Below are 25556 nucleotides of genomic sequence, written 5' to 3' on the forward strand. Positions count from 1 at the left end.
AGTGGTATGTACTCTGCTAAGTTTTGTTAACTTAATTTTGGTAGGAAAAAAATGAAAACAGGAATGAAAGGAAAAATTTGAGGACAGAACAAAGAAAAGAGTTACTTAGTGCAGTTTATCCATCTACTTTTTCTTACATATGTTCCAGATCTGAAAGGGCCCTTAGGAAAGCAGAATTGCAAGAAAAAAAAAATGAAATAGTGGAGCAGCTTCTGTAGCTGATTAACAACACAGCTCAACACTATAGTCCGGTGGAAGCAGCTTTTTAAATTTGGGAGAAAAAATTCTTGACAGAGTAATAACACTGTATAGTAGCTTCAGGGTAAGAGTTTGCTTGAGAAAAGATTAATGTGGGGTATTGGTGGTGGTGTTAAGAGAAATCCTTTCATTTCTAAAAAGGGATAGATAATAAGCACTATGGGCATATCAAAATTTGCACCTGTCTTGTCTTTGCAGTACCTGGCCTCTGGTGTTACAGATGGGGATTATGAGCTGTCATTTGTTAGCTTCTCATAAGTGCTCAAAACTGTTTTAATGATGATGGTGAAAGGTTTGGCTGAAGAAGCCAGGATTTTTGTTGAAAAGTTTCTGGTTTTGTTTTCATGGGAAAATCCACATAATGACAAAGCTGATGAATCTGGCCTTTCAATTATCTCTAACTAGGATGGTGGAGAAAGAATTAAGAGAGTTCCTTCTGTGCTGAAGACTGGTAGCCAGTACACATTGCTGAGGCACTGTAATTGCTTAAAAAATGAAGACAAATAAAAACCTTGCACATGAGAACAGCGCAATTTCTGCTTGGCAAGACAGTTCAGAAGCTCAGGCTGCTTGAGTATTCATTTCATTCTGTTTTGGAACTGGGCAATAAGGTGTAGGAAGAAAATGGCTAAGAATCTTTTTTTATGAGGAGAACTAACCTTCTGGGCTTCAAATTGAAGGGAGCAGTTTAGGTCATGAAAGACCTGGCTTTAAGGCACTTGAAAAGTGGACATGTGAAAGCAGGTGGTGCAGCCTTTAGAAGAAATGTTGCGTATAACCCTAAAGACGTTGTGAAATTGTTAGTTCCTAATATCCCTTCTCTCTCTTCTGCAAAAGTATCCCTCCATAATACTCTGCCCTGACATCATGTACAACAGTTCTCAGATTGTCTGTTAGATGATGAGGGGAATTTCAGCGCATTGATATGCATATTTACATCACCCTTATGCTTTATTGTCTAGTATGTAGCCTTGGTATCTTTTGGAAGCACTTAGCTTAAAAGTTTCTTGGGAGATCTGATCAAACCGTTCTTTAGATAGCATGACAAATACCCTTTTAACAATGTCTTTAACAAGATAGATCCTACCCTAAGGTAGTTCTTACAGAAGTCCATATATTCATGATTTGGTGAATAGTTGGCATAGTAAATACATTTCCTTAGAACTGAATTTGCAAATGCATTGTTTCAGTGGGTTTATTTCAAATATTTTTGTGCAAAAGTAATCACTTAAATCTGGCAGTGGGACATTTCCAATACATTTCACTTTGGATCTTTACTGAAAAGATTGTTTATGCTATTATACATGTGTGAATGTAAAAAAGATACTCTTTTTGAAATTTCAAAACCTCTAAAGTTGTTTTGTAGACAAATGTTGCTAACTCTGTGCAATTTGAACTTCTTGAACTTTTTGCTAGCTGTCAAGACCAAGATGATTAGGTAGCTGAGGAGAATAATACATCTGAGAGTTTCATTCAGACATCATCTGTACTTCCTTGGAAGATAGGACCAAATGCCACAACGTTTTTAACATGCTAAATGGAAGGGCACTTAGCCTCATATATGTAGGATTTTGATATGTAAGCTATTAATAGGATTGCTCTTGCTTAGCTTTTAAAAATCACTCTCATCTTCTGAACTCTTCTGATTTGCATGTGCATATCTGTCTTCAGGCTTTTCAGCGTGAGGTGTACCAGGCAATCAAAAGTTAGTAATAAAATACTGTTCTTGAGTTGTCTGCATAATGCCTTTTTGGCTTGGAATTCATGTATTTTAGTCAAAGACAATTCCGTCATTGTTCTCTTCCTGTTTGCACTGTAACTTTAAATACTGTATTTACTTTTTAAAATTGCTTTTCTGATTAAAATAGTCATGAGCAGCTTTCATGTGGAAAAAAAACCAACACCCTATAGGAATTAGTTGTTCAAAATAGCAGTACATCTTTTGATGCGACATGGAGGTAGAGTTAGCATTCATAAGAGTACTTTGAAACCAGCACTCTGCTGGTATGAAACACTTCAGAATAGAGCCTAGCATTTTGTGGAGAACTAGACAGATGGTGAAATCCATCGTAGGAAGACAAATGAAAAATTGTCAGATGGTTTTTCAATTATGTTTCATTAAGAACAAAAAGTTGAATTACTTCTAAAACTAAATGTTTAGATAGATGAAAGATGGCATGTAGTTTGGAAGTAACTTACTGCTTTGCTAATAAAGCACATCTAAAAGAAGGAGAGCTTAAGGAGCAAAGCAGCACATCTCTGATGTAATAGAGAGGACCAGATATGCCTGATAGGTTACAGATATGGGATACGGGTGAACTTGAGCTCAAAGACCACTGTCTGGAGGTAGAGCACTCTTTAGTCAACCCTCTGCTCTGCTGTAGTAAACCGAACTGGTCTGGGTATGTCATGAGGGAAGAGCAAAGTAAATTCAGCTGTTACTTTTGCAAGCTACTTACCCATATCACTATGTAGGTAAGGATTTATTTATGTGTTTGTTTAGAATTAAGGTTAAACAGGAGAGGAGGAAGTAAACCATAATGGTTGTATGTAGCACTGTTAGTAAATAGTGATTTTTTTTTTTTGCAGATTTTCATTGAGATAATCCATGCACTTGTAGGGCCTTTTGTGATTATTTTGTGAGACTGTGGTTGTTGACTATTGTTTTAAGCAGACACTATTTTTTCTCATTTATTTGCATCCTTTTCTATGAACTATTTGTCTCTTATTAGTGCACCCAATATTTTAATAATTGTACTAGGAAGCTGTTTCTTTAATTTGGAAGAAGGATGCCATAAAAATAAGCAAACAAATGACATTTCCCCAGGAGAGTTTGCTATTTCATTATCTGAAAGTGCTTACAAATTACAGAGAAATTTAAAACATCGACAAATTAAAAGTGTGAACAGAAACAATTTAATTTTCAGGGTGTTCAAAAAAGAAAAAGTAATAATAATGGTAATTAAAAAAAAATAAAATGATGCCAGTCTGAGGAACATTATTAATTAAGCTACACAAAGGTAATGCTGTACAAAAATGCCAGTGGATAATTTACAGTTAGAGGCTGGTCTAAATTTCATGGTTAAACGCTTGGAGGAGTGGCAAAATGGTGAAGTGATACCACAAAAATCTGAAACCAGAGAAAACTCATTTTAACAACATAGTTCTAAGAAAAACAACAACTTTCCGTTCTTCACTTCTCTTTAAATCCAATATCCTAGTGATATGAGAGTATGCTTTCTTTTGAAGGACTCCACACTGTTGTTCCTTTAATCAAAGAGTTACAAAAAGCACTGCCCTAGTCTAGCAACTAGAGAACTCCCAAAGAGAAGCAAGAACAATTTGTGCATATGCACAACGCGTGAACTTTTTATGTGCATTTTATACCCTCCTTTGAGTCTGTTGCAGGCTTTAGTGGAGATAGGACACAGTATGTAACAGGCCATTCCTTCCTCACGCTTGTACCTTTCACTGATATTTTCTGCTGCAGGAAAGGAGGGCAACTTTTTTCTGGGAGCACTGCTAGCTATTGAGGTGGGCAGTGAAAACTGTAGTCAAGTTACCTGAGGGGGGATAATTGGCAATTGTCATACTGACAGATTGTCACTATTGAATCATTCTATTTACAAATGGCATTCCTGTAGTTTTTGACAAGGAGAATAATTTTATTTGGCATTATTCTGATATTGTGTAAACTTTAGTTTCACTGCTGCATGTAGTTTTAATGTTCATTATTTCTAATGTGATGACCACACAATTCAAATTGTAGTGATAGATAATATCACTCTTTCCAGTGTATAGGCCTTTGAAATCTTTGGATGTTTTGATTTTAGCTCTTTTCTGTTGTACAGGTGGTGTGATTGCTGACAGGCAGATTTTCAAACAAACAGATCCCATTGCCCTCAACAGGAAATGTTAGGTATTGGATTCAGAAAAAATAGTGCCCATGAAAACAATGGCCATGTTACCCAAGGGTAAATAGATTATTTAAAATATACATATGTTGATAAATTCATTGGTAAATAATTGTCCCTTTATGTATTTATTGCACTGAGAATAATTTTCTGCTCAATGCGATCTGATTTCATAGTTGCTACTTCTTCCTCAAAATTCCTAACCAAGTGAATAATACACCAGAGACTGGTTTCAACGATGAAGTAAAGGTTACCAGGACAAATGTAAATTTGTTGGAAATTGTGTTCAAGTTAGCACTGAAACTGCTGTACTAGGATCACAATCAGTATTTATCTCTAAAAATCCTATTGGTTTAATTTCCTGTAGGAGAGTACTTTATAGTAGGGAAAAAAAAAGTCAGTATGTACTTTAGCGTCTTACTAAAAATTTTGTTTTTCTCAGTGTTCTTTTACAATACATAATAGCTGCTAAGATAATTCACACTGATATTGTTTGAGCAGAGAATACAGCTTTAAACAGCACAATGTTCTCTTAAAATGGAACTTAATTTTACAGAGGGAATTTTTTATCTATATGAATTCAGTCAAATTACATTGTTTATGCTGATCTACTTTAAATGATAATTCTTCCGTCCCATTCCCCAAGTGGCTTATGCTGACATGTTGAGTTATTAATTATAATTCATGCAAATCCTCACATTTGTTTAGTGGGACTGCACATATAAAGATGCAAAACACTTTCAAATTAAGTAGTATATAACTGAAGAAACCTAAGAGCTTGATAATAATGTCACCTTGGCAATTAGGTGCCTTACCCATGTATCTGTTTATAAAAAGAGAAGGGATTTTCTCAAAAATAGTTAATTGACTCTATCTTCAGCAGTCACTGAAGTCACTTTAGCTGACTTCTTGGCACTGCTTCTTAAGGATAATTTCTGTAGTACATCTTAGGAGAAAATAAGGCGTCTTGTTTTACTATGTTGGCCCACAACGTCACAGGCAGATGTTGGTGGTTTTGACAGTAGAGGCTGAACCTTCCCAGCATGTTGGTGCCCTGTGACAGATGGCAGTAGAGGGGCAGTCTGACAATGGCGTCTGACATGGAAGTGCATATGCAGCAATGGTGTGTCACTGAATTCTTCCATGAGGAAAAAATGACACCCACTGACATTCATCAGTGCTTGCTAAACATTGATGGAGACCAAGCAGTGGATGTGAGCAGTGAGGCAGTGGTGGTGCATTTCTGTCGTGGTGACAGCAACAGTGGGTCACCTCTGCTGGTGCTCATTTCTACAAGTGCAACATGCAGGCTGTTGTTCACGGTGCCTGTGTTGAAAAACAGTGTGAGAAAATAGCTGAGAATTTGTTCTATCAAGTAGTAGTGTTGTGCTCTTTGTATCTGTTATAGTTTCCATGTAAATAAATAGAGGCATTACTTTTGGAGCAATGGAACTGTCAATACCAATTGCTATTGCAAGCTTTCAGAATTGGTTTCTGTTATCTAAACAAACAAATTTCCTACTGGGATTCACTGTGCAGGTCACGTGGAAGAAATCCCAGCTGCAGTAGGCTCACAAATCTCTTCAGTGAGTCTTCTTGAGTTCCTTGCAAACTTTTTTGTTTATCCTCTTCTGCAGCACATTGTAGAATCTGTCATAAATACCCAGAGCAACTGTAATATGCACTTAAATGCATACTGAGTGATCAGTGCTTCTTTCTTAAATAATACCTCTTTACTATCTCTTTATTTATCTTTGTCCGATTTGTGGAAGTTTCGTCAAGCATTCAAATGATGTATGTAGGTTAGAAGTTTGGTCTCCTTTGCAATCTTTGAAGCACACTTTCTGTCTGGATCAACAGATATCTTGTGGTTAGAAAGGTCTAACCACATCTTTCAGACCATAGGCTAATGCAGTAAATAATTGTATGTAATGTTGGATTCAACAGAATGTAAACAACGTCTGCAGCTCACAGAAAGTCATATTTTTTATTAGCTGGAAAATTCAGGTGAAGCCAATGCCTCACACTTGGACTCTTTATTTAAACAGATAGTAAACCCCACATCCAACCACTTCCTAGATTGCAATGAATAGCAGCCCATGAAGCCACAATTAATTAAAGCTTAGAAAACCACTTTTTTTGATGTCTATGTTCTGTAATCACTTCCATGTATTCTCCATGAAATCACCAGAAACACACAGTATTCTTGATTCAGTAAACAGGAGAGGAGGCTGAGGAAGAAAATGTTTTAAATCTAAACAAACTCCAGCAAAAAGACAGAAGTAGAAAATTATGTTTAGGTGTATAAATACTCATTTTCAAATAGATGTTAACAACAATTTTATAAAATGGGAACATGAGAAGTTAAATGAATGCTGACACTCTGCAGAAGAATTTACAGATTTTCCTAAAACAATGCCTTTGGGGGGAAAAAAAAACAACCACCAACAACTTTGCTTTGTTTAGGTGACGATAAGTTAAAGAAGAATACTCTGTAAAAGGATTAGGGTTGCTGCACTGTTAGCTTACAGCACCACTTTTCTGGTGCTGATAACTGGTTTCAAGCTTGTAGCTGTACAAGCAGGATGAGTGCACAAGAAGGGAGAGCTGCACTGAAACAAGATGCAACTGTGCACACAGATGAGATCCCTTGAAGTCAGCATGGTTGTGCTGGCAGTTCTGGTTGCCATAATCAATAACATTACTGGCAGTCTTCAGGAGAATCTGACCTTGCCATAAAACACAGTGGATTTGTTCATACTGTGGGCCTATTGTCAGTTTTCTTTTCCTTCTTTGTTTATATGTATAAAGGAAAGGGATGAGAAAAAATTGCGTGTGCAAAGAAGGACTATATATTAATACATTGTAGTAAAAATAATTAGACTACTTGTTTTAATGATTATTAGTTTTTAAATAATATCAAGATGCAGGCTGAGGCAGTTACATGTAGTGTCTTAAAATGCAACCTATTCTAACTTAATGGGTTTGTTCATGCTGTAAGAAGCACAACATTTTATGGGGGACTACTTGAAACAGAATGAAGTGCTCTGCTTTCAAACTGTTTTTGAAGGCTCCATTTTAAATAGCAGCCGAAGAGATTGAAAAAGTGTAGCATGGCAGAAATGTGTCTACTTTTATTTTATGTCTGATGATCTTGTTAAGTGGATTATATTGCACAGTATTTCAGGGCTTCCAGGTAATTGTAAATGATAGTGCCAGAGAAACTTCTACTTCTCCCAAACAAGCAACTTTTGTTAAAAACCTGTTCCTCTAAAGTCCTGCCATCTGACTGCCTAGTTTTCTTCAAGAGAAACTAACTAAATTAAACTTCAAAATATGAAGTAGTTTTATTTATTTCCATATTCTCATGTGAATAAGGGCTTCTGGGCTAATCTGCAAACAAAAATATATATATATTTTCCATATATTCTATATTTAGGTATACAGGCATTCAGTTATAATGTTTTATTACAATAATAATACAATAAATCTTAAGGGTTAGAAAGGGTTAACATACAAATTGAGAAGTAGTCACTGAGGGGAAAAAGCATATTAGAGCTTAGTTATGCATACAGAAGAGTTTGTGTTATATCAAGTCAACAGGGCAAATAGCAAAATGATTTAGCATTCATTTCCAGAATTCAGAATTTTCCCCAATATAATCTTACATGTTTTCTAGAAGCTGCGAGGTAGCCAGATAAATTCTGGCTAAGATAAATAGAGTTTATTCTTGCTAGCTATTTGTGCTGTTCCTGAAGTTCAGGGATGACAATTTCACAGACCTTGATCATCTGTTGCACTGCTTAACATAGTATGCATTTTTTTCCTGTCATTGATGGACTGAGGAACAGCTGATCATCTGGTGCTCTATTACATGCTATTGCATCTCCTGTCAGTCTAGGTTAAAAAAACTTGTATTGGTCAATCTTATCATGGTTCGTGTTTTCTTCTTGCTTTTTCCTCAGAGCATTCTCTGTCTGCCTATATCTTAAAAGGGCTGGAGATAAAAACAAAGTACTTCAGCTGACACCTTTCTAGCAGCTCAGTAGCCTAGCAGTATGTTCTGAGTGCATCTGCATGAGATTTGCCTTTTTCAGAACAGGATCACGTTGCCTCCTATTCAGTTTTTGGTCTCCTGTATCTCTACTAGAGTGCTTATGATTTTGAACTATTTCTAACTCTTTGCTCTTACATGCAAGTGGATTTGGAATATGTTTTTCCTAAATTTTGCATAGTAAGCTTAATTTTCCCATTCATCTTGCCTTTTAGTTCTTGTGTAATCTCATATACTATGCTACTGTGCATAATTCATCATCTTATATATATATATGAAAGTATATTGAGGTCACATGAGATGGGAATTAGGAGATAAAGATAGCAGAAAATGCAAAGATAAGAGAAACCCAGCTGGACATTAAGAATATTTTAGAACATTATGGCTAACTCTACAGGACAGTTGGAGCTAGCTCACGTATCAGAAGTCTGGCTTTTTCAAACAGGGTGAGAATCTCTTTGGGGGCAATGCAGTCATAGCTTTTGCCTGTGGATAGATGGTCATCGAGTAATGATATTCATGTTATATATAAAGTAAATGTATAAAAATAACTTTTCTTCACAAATCTTAATATAGTAAATCTCTAGCATGTTTGATGACACTAAGGAATGGTACATGAGGACAGAGCTGAGGTTCCCTTCTCTCAGACTTTCTACCTTTGAGGCAAGACAAGCTATGATCTGCAATATCTGCTGTACAGGAATTTGGGGCATGCTCCTTTTATTGTGATATGAAATGAACAGAAACCTATTGTGGAATGCAATTTAGCATGTATACCAAAGGAGCACCTTAAAATTGCATATGCTGTAGAATATTTTCATTGCCCTTGCCAAATACACTTTCTAGTTGTGATAAACAGTCATTCCTAGTGTTTAATGTTTGATGAACTTACCTATAAACTTACTGGGATAAGTAAACGTTTTTGTAACAGCTACCCATTTCTAATACCTAGAGGGAACTTAGAGCACTTCATTCCCTGACTCCAAACACTGGCTGTTTTTCTATTATTTTTTAAGTATTTTTTTTAAAGTATTTGAAATAAATTGGTAATTAAAAAAAAAAAACAACCCACAAACATGATGCCTCTTAATTGTGACTGACCACATGCCCTACCAGAGAAGCGCATACAAAAATTTATAGCTGTTCAGAACAGCTGCACTTGTATTAACTGTTTATTCCTTATAAACTACTGTCTATGAAGCAAGAAATAGAGCTTTGTGTACAGAACCAAAAAAAGTCCTTCTGTAAATCATAAATGTAACAGATGCAAGTGTGTTTCCTGTATGAATTTTGTGTGTGTATGTAAACGAGGTCGTTAATAATTATGGTAACTCAATTTGCAGTAAGAGTTGAGCTAATATTCCTTATGCTATGTCTAAATGCCCACTGAAATCTTGTGGTTGTGGGAATTTTTTGCATTGACTCATTTGTAGACAGAGGCTCTTACATTACTGCTTGCCGAGCAATGATATTCCCCCATTTAGAGAATAAATTCACATTTTAAGCATAACTTGGATTGTTCTTTTGCAAATCCTCTCTTAACTGAAGTGTAAGCTTTTCCACATTTCAGTCTATAGCAAATATGCTAAAATTCAGCTAAATACTGGAGCCAAGGTCTCTGTGCTCTAAATTTCACTTTTGATCTGAACTGTAAAAAAGAGTTTACTCATAATGAGATCCTAGTACTCATAAGAGTCTCTCAGTATTTGATATGTAATATAATTTATAAGACTTCTCTTCTAGGAAGGAATTGCAAGTGTAAGACAGCATTCATCAAAATAGGACATTCCAGAAAATAATATGTAATGAACAAAAATGTACCGAGGGTTTATTGTAAGAGTTATTATAAGGGTTTATTATAAGGGTACCAATGGTTTACAAAGGGTTTATTAATTCAAGTGTTGAAAAACTTCTCATCTGGCTCTCTACTCTTGCATGCATTCAAGTATCTTTGTATGGCTACGAAATAATATTCTGCTGTAAAGTGTTACTACTGTCATAAAGCGTCACAAGGAATCCTACTGTCTTAATCACTACTTGAACACAAAAGAAAAAGCCAGTTATCTCTCAAGCCTATATTTGAAATATAAAAGGTGATCATGGATTAAAGCCACAAAGCAATGAGATAGTGAAGTAGTTTTGGAAAGGTCTCTGGAGAGTTCTACTTGAGCTCCTCAGTGAGACAAAATGAGAAGGCAGTGTATTTGTTGGAAAACACAACAAGTAATCAGCAGAAATTATCACTATAAATGTAATCTTCTAAGAATTTATGAAGGTGTTCTAGATAGGTGTCAGTTCTTTCTTCAAATGTGTAATTCTCACACGTATGCTGTACATTTCAACGGGTATGACGGTGCACAGGCTTCAGGCAAAAAGCTGCAATTTGCAGGAAGAAATCTGATGATTAGTGACATCCTGTGCAATTTTCTTGCTGCCAATTTCCTTGAGAGCATTTCCCAGTTGTTTCCAGCACAGTTAGAATTCTGTGAATGGCACGGAAACTCTAGCTGGGGGAATATTTAGAATATTTCTGGATATATTTTATTTCAACACTGTAAGGTTGCCTGAGGAAATGCTAGGCTGCTCCCAACACTACTCTCACATGTCATTAATCCTTTATTAATACCTGTGACAGGCAAAGATGGAAAGGAAGCAATGCATTCACATTCCCTTGTGACCTTTCTCCTGTTGGGGATTGCAGACAGAAGAGCAGAAATTATGGATGACTTGGGAAGGGTCTTTAAAAAATGAAAGATGTAGAGTTTAGAAAACCATCTCGGGCTTCAAGATGTAAGTTACTGCAAGGACATGGACACTAAGCAAGTAAGGTCGTTGGTGAGATAAAAGGAAAGCCCTGGATGCATATGAAGGGAGGTTTAGACAAGAAACATCAGGGAGTATGCAAAAGGCAGAGAGCTGGAGGCTGTATGAGAAATAGTTATTTGACTGGCAGAAGTTGCATCAGCAAGGATAGCTGAACAACATGCATATTTTTACTTCAGTGCCACTGAAGCCTTTTTTATCATCCTTGCTGCTGTGATAGTAACTTCAGCAACAGAGGCAAGTTCTTCAGTGGATAGGAACAGTGCTGGCTTTCCTGGCTTACATCTCTGTCACTTGCAAGGAAACACGCTTTCCTTATTCCAAAGCCTTATGGCTTTGGCAGCATAAATGGATTATCTGCCTTTGCTCCTTTTTTTTTTCCATTGCATTGCCAGAGGCACGAGAAACAGATCCTAGAATCTAGTTTATCTGGTTTGACAGTTGCCCACAGGCTCAACCGCAGAGCAACTTCACTTCCTTCAAACGTTTCTCCCTTGAAGAGGACTACCATTTTGTGAAGCAGTGGCACAGGTTAATTTCCACATACAGCACAGAGAGCGTGAGTCTTTGGAGGCTACAGACTTTCACACATGGAATAGCTTTTTTATGCTACATACATGTGCATAAGTAAGTTCGTGCTTGTAGGTAGTAATGATTTGTTGAGGCTTTTCAGAGTCATTATTGCATCTGTTTACCGGAGAAAAGAAAGAGCTATTCTTATGCCAAGAAGCTTCTATGTCCTCAGGGTAAACTCTTTCTGAGCTGGATATCTGCTCTTCCTCATAGCTTCTAATGATGCTAATAGGAGGGCTACCTATAAAGGTACAAAATAGGCTTTCTTCATTGTATTACAATAATGTACCGGTGCTTTTAATTTCAAAGCATACCTCTAAATCTATTATTTTATAATAACAGCAATAAGAATATCTAATTAGAAGAAATCTGTTATTTCTTTCACATTTCTGATCTTTCTTGTTTTGTGGAGGAGGGGAGTCTCCTTAGTTTGACTGATTGATTGATTTTTGGTTACAAAATGCCTTCTTGCCTGATGAAGCCATGCTGATATTTAATAGTTTCTCCAGACTGTGCAAGCTGATGAATGAGTTTTCACTCAAAAACATCTTGACATGGTTTTCTTCAAGACGATTGTAAATGTGCTGTCATGCTAGGTATTTGACTCACTGGTTTTTGTTGTTCCAGTCTTAACTCAGTGATTGCATTATTAAATGTGGAATTCATCACTGTTGGCAGCAGCACACTAACAAAATTACATTTCTTCTCCTTTAACTGGAAGGGGGTAGTGTCAGTACCTTGACAGTCAGTACCTATGAGGAAAGAGCAAAAGGAAAGCTTTTCTTAGATTGCAGTTGTGCTTCAGAGTTTATCTTCTGTAGCTGGTAGGCAAGTGCTGTTTTGTTCTGAATGGTTGATCCTTGAAGCAGGTTCTGTGCAAGAGAATAACAGATGGATAGCAGCAGAAGGCAAAATACTGTCTCACATCCAAAATTTTACTCTTCATACTTACGTATTCTTTGGATAAACTATTAATCTAATGTTTATTGCATTCATTCTCTCATAGAGCTTATGATATCAAGGAATTGATGCTATGCTAGTTTTACACTTTTGATGTGGTCATGGTGTAAAGTTCCTGGTGCCAGAGTGAATCAGATAATGTTTGTGTTATTGGCCACTGTACTGTTGGTTGGGATGGTTTAGCTGTTGGAATTCTATGCTGTGAATAAACATGGGTTAAAGAAGAATGGAGAGGAGCAACATTCTCTTTTAGAAAGGTTAGCTCTTGTTTATGATGCAGCTTCATACACAGTCATGCTGACATAACAAGGAGATACTGCTGCCAGAAGCTTTGCATCATGATGCTGTGGCCTAAGTTAAATTCTCAGAATCGTAGAGGAAATACGTGTCAGAGCAAGAAATGAAACAGAATTCTTCAAGTTAGACTACGCACTATATTGTCCTTAGGTCTTATCTTCAACTAGGTAATTTCAAATTCATGTGTTGTAGTTTTTATTCAGATTTACTGCTTCACCAGTGGGTGCCTCCTTGTCCCATGTATGTGTCATACCCTTCCCCCTCTGGGAAAGAGGCTAGGTGGGGCAGCTACGATTACTCAAACAGGGCACCACTATTATTCTGAGAACACTAACATGCATTTTACTCCCTAAATTTCTTCTCGAGTACTGTCATTATGTATAACCTTCAGGGCTGGATAGGTGTGTGAAGCCTTTATATTATTTTCTTCTTTTTTTCCAAGCCCACAAGTAAAACTGTAGCCTAAATTTGATCTATTTGCCCCTCTTTAATGCTCGTAAACACATTTGATAATTTCTATAAGGTATTTGTTTTGACAGAGTCAAGTACAAACACAGAAATAAAGTATAAACAGACCTACTGAAACTTCTGTTTGATCCAACACTAATTGTCATTCTTGGCTGTTCTGCAGGGCAGCAGAAATCCTAAGTTTTATGCTCTGGTTTTCATCCTGAATCATATTTAGTAACACTAAAGATACAACTGTTTAGCTCTATCTTGTTTTTAAGCATGTTTACTCTTATTAAAGTAAACTGAAGTTTTTCCCTGGACACAAAACTAAAAGCCATAAAGTGTTCTGTTAACTGGAGGAGTCACATTAACACATGGAACTCGTTGAGGTATTTTTAAGATCTTTCTTGATGGAAATTATGCATCCTCATGCATGAAAAGGCTCAAGCCTAAAACGTTGGTATTAATTGAGGATGCATGGAACAGAGAAAAAGTTTGAGAAAACTGAGTGAAATTATAAATGGATAACATTCCAGCATATTATTTTGGTCAAAGGAAAGAGAACCAGTTTTCTGCTCTTTTCTGTCCAAAAGATTTAACTTACAAAGTAAGTAACACTTATTAGCAAGTAAGAGCAATGTAGAGTATAATTTTAACTGACATTTGTATTTAGGCTTACTGATTTGAGATTTCATAAAGATTATTATAAATATGAATTACAGCGTTTATAGCTTTATGATATTGATTATATATAATCTTTGATGTATGTTAACTATGCAATTTAAATTGACTAAGAGATTATTGGGAAATACATAATTAATCTTTATCTTAACTACTTTATTCAAAAAGTTGTGCAATTTAGCTGTTTTGGTTACTTTTCTTTATGTTTTGGTTTGCTATGAGAATGATGAGAAAGTGATGACAACTTTAATTAGGCTGCTGTTGAGCACAATGATTCACTGTTTCTTCATAACATTATCACAGGCAAATGCCTACCAAATCCAAAACAGCACAAATCAATGTATTCCAATGTATGTATTGCTAAGTGTGCATGTTCAAGGTTATGAAATGTGGAAGTAGTTTCTAGATGAACAGATTTTCTGGAGTCCATCTATTTATTTGGAAACAAAAGGTCTCAGTAGAAGTGAGACAGTGAAGTGCTTTCTTCTGTTGGAAACAAATAGCAGAATTTATTTTTCTGGCATTACTTCCACCATTTGAGGCTTACTTTATTTTTTCCCTTAGCAAACTTCTCCATCTTCAAACCAGGAAAGTTAACAAATGCATCATTATGGCTAAAAACAGGAAGAAAAATTTTGTAATTTTTTTTAACCATCTGAATTACAGTGTCACTGCACTATTTTGAAAGTTGCTGAGTAGCATGTTTTGCTAAGAGCAAACATTTAAATTATAGACCACAATCTGTTGCTTTATTATCATAACCTAATAGATGAGTCAGCATGTTATTATTTTTATTATGGGCATTGGAGAGAAGAGGGAAAGAAATGCTTTAACTTTTTGAAATCCACATTGATCCAGAATGAGAAGTAACTACTTCACACACTCTATTGGAAATGGAGCAAGAAAAGCAAAATGAAAATACAGTAAAGTTAGTAATACTACTACATTAGATTTATGTTTTGTGTTATCTTTACAAGATTCCCCGTTAAAAAGCAGCACAGGTCATTCTAGTGACTGCAGCTCTTGAAGGCAGAGAGAGACAAACCCTTGAAGCAAAAAATAGGAAGAGCTACCATTTCCTGCCCTTCCAACCACAGATATAGTTGATGGAAAAAATATGTGTTTAATAGAATTGAGAGCACAGAAGGTATCATTATTGGTATGAAATATAGCTATGTATATACATATTTTAGAAAATTTCTGCATAGTGTGTAGCGTTGAAAGAATTATTTTATTAAATATTCTTTTTTTCTGCATAGCTGGAAATTTCTCATCAGTCTATTTCTGTATTCATTTTGAAAAGATAAAGAAATACAACTGATCTGTCATTATAGATTGAACAAATGAAATTATGTTTACATCTCACACTGCAGTACTGAGAGTACCATTTTGACACCAAGTCTCCTGTAATTATACATATGTATGCATATACTGACAATGTAATAGTGAAATAAACTAGTGTAGATCTTACCCCATTTCCCTGCTGCATAACACTGACCATGAAGCATGTTAGTTGATGTACTGGCCTCTCTGGGAAGCCTTTTCCAAAGCTCGAGTGTGCTTATAATGAAAAGGTGATCCCTAAATCTTACCTGCACCACACTTGAGTGCAGTGATACACGTAACATTATGAGCTTGCTGATTTCCTGTCCTTCACGTCCTCTAATCAGGTTCAAGTCTTCATTATTTCTTCTTTCGAGGACCAGATAAGTTCCCTTAGTATAGTGCTGTGGACTTAGTGTCTGTAGTGATGTCTGTGTATACATAAAAGCCTAAAGAAACTTACAATGGTGTTGCAGAGCTTCCTGCCTAGGTTTCCCTTCTTGCCTTTTTTTTTATTCTTTGGAAAATACAAATCAGTGCAGAATTTTTAAACAGATTGTAGTGAGAACAAAATCAGAAGTCTCACTTTGTTTGAACTGCCTTCTCCTAATAGCCCTGAACAAGGAAGTGAAAGTTTTGCAGTAAGTTTTGTGCTGAGGGAAGTACAGAGATTTTTTTTCAGTGCTTACTTTCAGTCTCTACATTTTTGTTTTTAAATCCTTGGGAATACTTTTTTTTTTTTCTTAAGGGGGAAATAGTTATAGTCATGCCAGATGTTATCACTACATAACTAGAAATATATTTAGCGCAGTATGAAATAACGCTGGTGCTTTTTTGTTTGTTTATAGGTGAAAGCAGGAATATTCACTATCTTTGTAGTAGGGTACGTTCAAATTTTACATTGAAACCTGAGAACAAAAAGATTGTGGCTAAGTTTTATAGGAAAGGCAACATGTGAAATGTGTGTCTCTTCCAATTTCTGTAGGGTTACAGTAATTGCCCGTAATGGAGCCATATTTGCAAGTCATTCTTCTGTTTCTAAAATCTTGTCCATCGCTTAGTGAATTTCTTCAAATAACAGGTATAGTAACTGTGGGAAGTATTTGATGGACAGTGGGCATATTTATTAGAACACACTCGAGTAATCCCTGGAGTGTCCTTGGAGGCCTGAGACGAGGAACAGCTGCTGTGTTGCAAGGTTGAACATCTACGTCTCCAGGTTGTGCTTTATGGGACTGCTAACCACTATCTAACTGCAAGAATGCCTATGCAATGATATCTGCTGTCCAATTAGCAGTGTTGTAGCGCGTGACGCCTACTGGATGCTCTACAAATGCTGTAGTTGAATTGCAATAAATTAAGCACTACGTGATAACCATATTGGTACAGCGGGTGACTTCGGCGTGCGCATTGCGACAAGTAACATGCTATCTTTAAGGCAAGGAATGCGAGAAATGAGAAAGCTGTCTCATGGAAAATTGTTTACACTTATGGCTGGAGAATAATTAAGTACTTTTTGACTCTTCTCATCTGTCTTATTGTGCACTGGAAACAAACTAGCTGTGTATAAACTTTCCCAGCAATGTAATTTATAAAGTACAACACTTCGTCAAAGCAGATCCATTAAACCTCTGACTGGTACTCTTCTCTTGGCTTTGATTGCAGCACCACACAGAAGCACCTAGCCCATCATCGCTACCCCCATCAGCTTTACCATTAGATGTATTAAACAATGCTGTTGCTGGATTTAGTACTGTGGAAGAACTTATCCGGTACCTTGAACCGGATCGGTGGCAGCTGGATTTGGAAGACTTGTACAGGCCAACGTGGCAACTTCTTGGAAAGGCATATATTCATGGGAGAAAATCAAGAGGTAAATTACTCTTTTGTTTGGCCTTGCAGCTTTCTACAGGTGTGTTTTCTTGACAATAAAAAAGTAATTAAGAGTATTCTTCACCTTGACATTTGATTCCAAGAAAGGAATCAGAGATAATTGCTATTAGCTATCTTCACAATTATATTTTCTAGAAAAGAACAATAACTAAACTCAGAAGTTAAAGGAATTTAGTAGTATAAACTAACAAAGAGATAAGTACTTGAAGCAGGTAAGGTACCTTTCTCTAGGGAACTGGGAATTCTTCATTTTCACAGAGTGGCAGGGTACGCTGGCTGAGCAGCATAACATAACTCTCTGGATTTCTTTTTTAATGGAGGGCAAAAACTTTCTATTTTTTATACAGTATACTTACTGTATCATGGGTTTACTTCCTTAGAATTCTACACCATGTGAACTGAGAGCAATTTCATTATACCTCATGAAATTCCTATGTCCATGTCCGGTTTGAATATGGAGGTTTCAACTTCATTAATCAGATGTAAGAGGCTATGTATTTTAAGATTTGTGGCGCTGCTTCTCATTCAGCAAGTCATTTTCTTCCATCTAAATTTGGCATTCATGCATTTTTTTTCTCAACATATTGTCCAGATACTGCCCACTATTTCATGTATATGGATTCCATGTGGAGGGATAGCAAAGTGTCTCCTTCCTTGCCCACCATGCAGCATGAAAATGGTGACCTACAAGAGTAACTGAATAGAGTCCTCTGTCAGTGAATTTAATCTAGATTATCATCTGATCAGTCAGAAAAGGGATGAGATGGAATTTTAGAACTCAAATTTAAGTTTTTGATGGATTATTTTTGGATCAGAGCCTAAAAACTAACCCTTCAAGCTTACCTCTGTTACTACAGATTGGCACACAGCAAATAAAGCAAGAGTCAGACAGGAGGAGGGCTCTTTAAAAGCTTGCAGCAGTGAACCATATCTTTCAGATAGTCATTTAGCACTTGCCTAATGACTTGCCTAATTAAAGAGTTTCAATATTTCCAAATGTATGCCATAAGCATAGAGTAAGTGGGAGAAAAACAACATGTAATTTGTGAAACCTTACATAAACTAAAATGCATGTGTTAGATAATATCTATGTGGAAAAAAGTGGCTCTCTGCAAGACATATCTTTGAAAGAAATGATTACAGTAAATCTTTTAAAGACTTCTAATTAGATGCTGAAATAGATTTTTCCCACAGAATAAACATATAACGGTATTCCCACATTCATCTTAAAGAGACCACCCTCAGACTGCATTACTGAGCGTGTAATGTTATAGCTTGGAGAAGAAAATGCATCCAGTAGAGATGACACAACATTAACTGCTAGATCTATTCAACAGATACAGAAAACAACCCTTTTTAAAAAAAAATGTTACTTCATTTATTGGAAGGTTTGCAGTATTTAAAAATCTATTTAAGAAACATTTGGGATATATGCATACCCCAAAGTATTTCTTTTTTTGTTTTATTTTGTTGTTTTTTTTTCCCCCAAATTCTCAGATTCCATAATTAGGTAAATCCTGGCTTTGCAATAGTCCAGTGTAAAAACTGAATTTCTGTCCTGTTTTCATAAGCAAACATCGGTTTACATCTAGATAAAATGCAAATCTAATTAAAAGTGTATTCTAGTTTGTGAAGAGTATTGTCCTCTACTCCTACTTAATAATTGGTATGAAAAAACTATATTTAAACAACAAAAATTCTACAGAACTTCTGTCTCTGGTGTTTCTTCTGGATAAAATGCTTCCAAAAAGTATCCAGGAAAAAAGAAACACCAAGTTCAGAGGCTTTGATGTCTAAATATAGTCCTAAATTCTTTTATAGTATTAAACGTACTTAAAATACATATTGCTGTGCAAAAAAATGATCCCATCGCTTCCCGCATAAATTTTTGCATAATCATCATAGTCATATTCAGAAGGCTGCTTAAGAACAGTCATAATCCAACCATACTACTCAGTTGATACTTTTCAAGTATAAAAGCTAAAAGGTTGTTGTTTTTTTTGGTTTTTTTTTTGTTTTTTCCCCCGTACTCCTTGTTTACAGTTCAAAAATTGCATGGGAACCAGTTTTCGCCCTGATCTATTATAGGAAACTACACTTCCAGTAATGTCTCCAAGGTGCTTAGAAACCAAAACGATTCTGCTCCTATCTGTGCCTACACACAAGCGTCCCCATGAGAATTTGATTTGTTTCACTGACTTTGAGAGTGGGTTCCAACTGGAATGAAAGCTGGGGGAAAGAAGTTCTCTGTGGTACTAAATACAAGCCCCAGAAGATGCTAGACAGTTGCATTGTCGACTGTAGAACACAGATCTTTTCAGGCAGGTGTGAACACAGAGTACTTCAGAAGTATGTACTAATAAAGGTGCACTTTAGAAATAGATTTTACTGTAGACCTACCTGCATCTGTGTTTTTTTCTCTATTTTTTCCCTTTCTCCCTTATTTTCATTATAGTGTTTCCCATTCATGTGCTACTACTGAACCTTCCATTCCTCCTGAGCTAGTGCTAAACAAAAGAACTTTGATTGTTGTGTCAAACATGATATATGAGTGGAAGCCAAGTTGAAAGAGTGTTTAAATGTTCACATTATAACAGGTACTGTAACTAAGTGCACTTGGGAAATCCGCATAACCTTTTATTGTGGTTAAGTAAACACTTTTAAGGGAATATATACATTCTCTCATCTAGCTTCATGCCCACAGTGTGTTAAAATAAATTTTGGACAGACAGATACTCTTTGAAAAAATAACAGCTTCATTCACACACTTCAAAGAAGTGATTATATAAGCACTAGATAAATTTGCCACAGACCTTTTAATGAAATTGAATTACATAACGTAGGGCAAGGGTTCATTGCAAGGTATAATAGCAATATACCTTTATACATTGTAAAGCATAGAAAGCAAACATGGCATTTTTCATCTCTCTAGAAGCCTGTTGTTACAGCAAAGCATACTAAAATTTTTTGGCCAAGATCTGAATGAGTTCTTGCATAGAATCTTTTTAAAAATTGAGCCCACACGTCTGAAGGGTTCAGCTCAAATTCATTGAGATTCTGTGGTAAAACGTACAATACACTTCCTGCTCATGTTAGCACGTAACTTTTTTCTCTATCCTGTAACTTCAGCTAGAACCAGGAAATGGCTGCATTCCTTTGCTGTTGTGAGTAGGCAGGAGTTATCAGGGAAGCTGAATGCCACAGAGGCATCTCTCTCTTGTGGGTCAGTGGTTTTGCTGGAAAAAGAGCATCGGCACCCAATTTCTGCTTTCAGTTTCTCATGGTGAAGGGCCATCCAGTTGTGTTAGGGCACATAACTGTGTAAATTCTTGAAGTTCACTGCAACAGGCCAAACTGTACCAAATTTCAGTCTCTGTGGAAATCTTCCAGTAGAAAGCATAAGCAGAACTACTATTTCTCTTACATTTTAGGGATTTTATTCTCATTTTGACAATTCCGTTCTTATATGTTTGAAAATGTAACGGGAGAAAGAAGTATTAGCTTTCTTTCCAGTCCTTGATTAATGCAGGTAGACATGTCCACCCTCTATATGACTCAGCCTAGAGCTATTAGCTGATCAGAAGACCTTAAATAATGTTTAATTTCTCACAGCGAATCCCTCCCTTCCCAGTAACTTTTGTCTCTTTTCCTCTGCTTCCTTCTCAGCATTCTCCAAGGAATGCGCTTACAGTGTGGGAGGCAGGCTGGTATTCCATCAGTAACCTTACTGGAGTTACTACACACTCCTCACTTTTAAAATCAGATTGTTTATTTGGACCCTATGTTAGCCTGATAGTAATGGAATGAAGTGTCACAGCTTGGCATTCACTGTAAATGTAAGCAGAGAAAAGGCCTCAGTGTGTTTAACTGACCCTTCACAACAGAAAGGCCTGACTTAGGGATGCCAGTGTATGGATATGGTCTGTGAAGGAAATATTTTCAGAAACACAGAATGAAGTTGCTGCCCAAGATCGTCTTCTGAGGGAGTACCAGTGGGTATTTCTGGAGAATTTCATGTTTGGGAAGTGAATCTTCTAAATTCTCTTTATTTCCTACATGTTTCAATAGAGTTGAGAGGCAATACCTTGCCTTGGTAGACAGAAGATCTCCTTGGTGATCTCTGGAGGTTCCTTACATAATATGGAGGAAAAAACGTATTTCTCTAGTGAAGAGTTCAGATCAGGAACATATTTCAGCTTTATCTTATAGTTTTTTATTTATAAACTACTAGCGGTGACTATAAAAGATTTGTGAAGTAATGTCTCTGGTTAATAATCTGATTTTTAAACTGTACTGGGATATTTTTACTCCTAGTTTATTCTTGAGTTAGCTCAAAAGCAGTTGGCTTGAAGCTCTGTGCTTCAGCTCTCTTTGTTCAGAAAGTTAAAATAATACTAACCAGTTGAAATATGCTTGTGAACTGGATGTTCCTGATATTCCTCAATGCTGGTAGGTTTGGAAAGAAGCAGTGTAGGCAAAATATCCCAGAAAATATCCCATTACAATTATAGTCTGGCTTTTCTGAAAGAAATGAAATTAAATTGCTTTTCACCAAAGTAAAAAAATGTATTAATTTTTTCCTCTAAATCAACCCTAGATCTTCAGACTCAATTGCCTCTATTATTTCTTGGCTATGCAGCTGAGGGGAACCTAAAGCAGTGTGCCCTGTGTCGGATCTTTTCATGAGCTAGCTGTTTAACCACTGGCATAGTGAAGCTCAGTTGTGATACAGTGGAACCAGATTGTAGTAAAACAGGTGCCCTTTATGAATAACTTTAACTTGCTCTTCAAGGTAGATGCCTGGAAAGAGTAACTCTATTTAAAGGCACATCAAGTGAAAATGAGTTTTAGAGAAGCAGTAGAAATTCATATTTAAATTGCTATGGAGGAGGAGGGGACCTCTGAAAAACGGAAGATACTGTGATTAAAAACACATACTTGTGTGCTTATTTGTTGTCTGTACAGTACTCTCTGGTGATTATGTAACTTCTTTAATTTCTTTGTCCACAGAAGTGAGTTTCTTAGATTTAAATGGTTTCTTATTTATACTTGCATCACACTTGCGGAAAAGCAGTAATGGACATTGTAGTGAGAGAGAGCTTTGAATGCTTTGTGCAAATGAATTCAAAAACATGTGTGAAATTTTGTAGTCTCCTTAAATGCTGTGTGTATTTCTCCAATCCATTATTAATATGGAATAGCAACACTCAAACTCAGCGTGAACAAAGGGAACTCTGTTAGGATTGAAGTGGTAAAACATTTATTGGAACAGGGCAGACAAGGCTTGCTTTGTTTAATTTGAACTAACGCCTCCAGAGTTATAAAATAATGGGTGAAAACTCCTAAACAAAGATCTTTCAATTTAGGTCTCATGTTATCCAAATAACTGGTATACTATACCTGTGTGCTGAACCTGTACCACGTGCACAAAACTGAGATTTCTTCAAGGTTTCTGCACTGTTCAAGTTGGATTACCACCAACAAAGTGAGATTACCAATCAGAAAAGCACCAGTCTGTTTGTCTCTTTGCAGTGGTTGATCTCAACTTGCTAAAGGAGGAAGTGCGGCTGTATAGTTGTACTCCTCGCAACTTCTCAGTGTCGCTGAGGGAGGAGCTGAAGCGAACCGACACCATTTTCTGGCCACTGTGTCTTCTGGTTAAGCGTTGTGGTGGAAACTGTGCCTGTTGTCATCAGAACTGCAATGAGTGCCAGTGTGTACCAACAAAAGTTACCAAAAAGTACCACGAGGTAAGCGCTTTTCGCCATTTTCATGTTTGGAAGTACTGAAAGCCAGTGTAAGAATTTCTTTTTACTATAGGAACGTACCAGTATACATTTTAATATTGCATGTAGTGCACTTACAGTAAATATATATATTAAAACATTTTTAATGAGATATTGTATTAAAAAAACTAATTATCTTCCTTGTTAAAATACTTCTCTGTGGAACTGTTGAGTCATTTCTGAAGTATTTGTTTACTGGTGCAGTTTGGGCACATGACAACCATACCTCCTTGCTCAGCTTTCTCCAGTTGTAGATATGTACTCCACGAATTTCCATTGTTATAAATTTATAACTAAAATTATTTATTGTGGAATTACCTAATAGTTAAATTGATTTAACTATATAGGTTTTAATAACTTTTGTGAAGGGTTTGATGTAAAAGCCAAAGTAAAAATTAGTGGGTGGAATAAATGAAGAAATTCAGCTGAGAAAAGCCAATTTCTTTTAAGAGGCTTCCTGCCATCTAGTGTGTTTCCAGTGCAGTCTAACTCATAGTCTAGGTGTGTGATAAAGGACTTGCTGTTCTGTTGATGCTTGACTTCTCCTTCAGGTTCTTCAGCTGAAGCCAAGGAGTGGTGTCCGGGGACTGCATAAATCATTGACAGATGTACCCTTGGAACACCATGAGGAGTGTGACTGTGTATGCAAAGGGAATACTGAAGGATAAACATGATTTAATTGTGCTGTTTTCTTTGAAGCACATTCAATCCTTGCTGATTCTATTATGGGGCTTGTGCATTATCTCCTTCTGTAATCTCAGTTGTTTGCTTTGGGGAACTTCCATCTTCAAGATTTACAGTGAGCTCTAAAAAGAGGAGAAGCAAAACTGGGATTATGTGATGTATGACAGCTCTGTTTGGAGGCCCAGTGAAAGGATGGGAGAAAGGCATCAATGAGGGATTTAAAATACAGGTATTGTTTTTGTCCCCCCCAGTTTTCTTGACAATACATGGATTTATAATTTAGGAGTAAAAGTAAAGTTAGGAGGCTCACATCACAGAGACTTGATCCTGCTGGCTGTTTCATTTCTACAGCTCCAGAACATCTGGCCTCTGGCTGAAAACATCTGAAATCTTTCTTTCTGTGTTCAGCTACTCCTATGTACTCAAAGCATTTTCTGTTTTATAAACTTCGATTATAACAGACTGTCTTGTTCTGAATTAAACTTAACTTGTCTAACGCTGGTAGGAAAGACTGGATTTTTCCATATGCTCTAGTAAAGCTCCTGCCTTTTAGAAAGAAGACTGGACAATAATGTGAGCTAAGGAAGAAAATGTTGAAAAGAACAATGCCTTTATTCTTAATGCCATGGCCGATTATTTTTTTGTTTGTTATTTTTATTGTGTACATTTTTATACTCTCCTTTTGACAATATAACTATTTGCTTTTCTAAACTTGTTAAATATATCTATTTTTACCAAAGGTATTTAATATTCTTTTTTATTACAACCTAGATCAACTATTTTTTAGTTTTATGAAACTTTAAAGCCAGATTTGTACAGTTGGAGGAACGGAGAAGACATTACAATGGGATAGGAGCACTATATTTTTACAGTTTGTTGCTACACAGTGAAAAAGTACTTTTTTTTTTTTTTTAACCTGGAAGCACAGTAATAATAAAAGCTCAAAGCTTTGCTAGCTCCATGATACTGAATATACAAGAGATGGACATTACTGTAAGTGGTTTCAGAAGCTGATGTTACAAATTCCCTCTCTCCATTCTGGCCTTTGTTCCTGTAGAAAATAAATGAGCATAGATAGATGCATTGTTGCTTGTTTAATTCTTTAGTTTCTTTAAAGTAGGATGATCTACAGTGTAAGTTCAGTGGCTTACAGCCTTCATGATGCATCATGGTCATGGGAAAGCAACCCTGTTAATGTTGAGTGTATGGTTTTCCATTGACATTTATCACTGTTTAAATCCTGTTCACTCACAGGATTTTAACATTCTTCAGTACAGCTTGATCAGCTATGGTTATGTTTCTTCTGTACTTTATATCCTCTAACCAATACACTTATCCCACTCCTATGCAAACTGAAAAGAAAACAGTAAAATATTTTGCTTGTAAAATGCTTTAACATTATACCTAGTTTATTTTTTTGACTTTTGGATTTGCAGATTGTAATTAATCACCAAATAAAGTAATAATGCTAATTTTGGGAGAAATGTTTGTATGACTGAATATTTGTATCTGGTCAATCCATAAAAAGAGAAGAAAGCAAAAAGGATTATACTCTACTTATTTTGAAGGTCATCATAAAAATGAAAGTCTCTTGTTACCAAGATTTCTGTTTGCTTTGTTGGTCCTGCTTGCTTAGCTGTAATTCTGAGACAAAGAGAAAAAAGAAAAAGAAGAAAGAAATGTGACTGTGTTCATAGAAACATTCAAAATGTTAAAAAATGAGTGGACTCAAAGCCATCAAACTGAAATAACATCTGTTAATTTTTCTGTCATGAAAATGAGTTCTGGTGAGAATGTGGGCATTTTGCATGTTGGTATAAATTTTCTATCAGTTCCAGCAAATTCTCAGGAGCACTCTAA

General features: G+C 36.2%; 1 protein-coding gene across 1 annotated transcript in view; it reads left to right on the top strand.

Moving 5' to 3' along the window:
- Nucleotides 1-25180, top strand: part of PDGFC (platelet derived growth factor C) — a 119126-nt gene extending 93946 nt beyond the window's left edge. The window contains exons 5-7 of the mRNA XM_021393412.1: nt 16999-17206; nt 22759-22976; nt 23564-25180. Of these exons, the coding sequence (XP_021249087.1) occupies nt 16999-17206; nt 22759-22976; nt 23564-23680 (543 nt within the window). The 3' untranslated portion in view covers nt 23681-25180. The remainder of the gene's footprint in view (nt 1-16998; nt 17207-22758; nt 22977-23563) is intronic.

The sequence above is a fragment of the Numida meleagris genome, chromosome 4, assembly GCF_002078875.1.
Source record: "Numida meleagris isolate 19003 breed g44 Domestic line chromosome 4, NumMel1.0, whole genome shotgun sequence".
NCBI classification, from domain to species: domain Eukaryota; kingdom Metazoa; phylum Chordata; class Aves; order Galliformes; family Numididae; genus Numida; species Numida meleagris.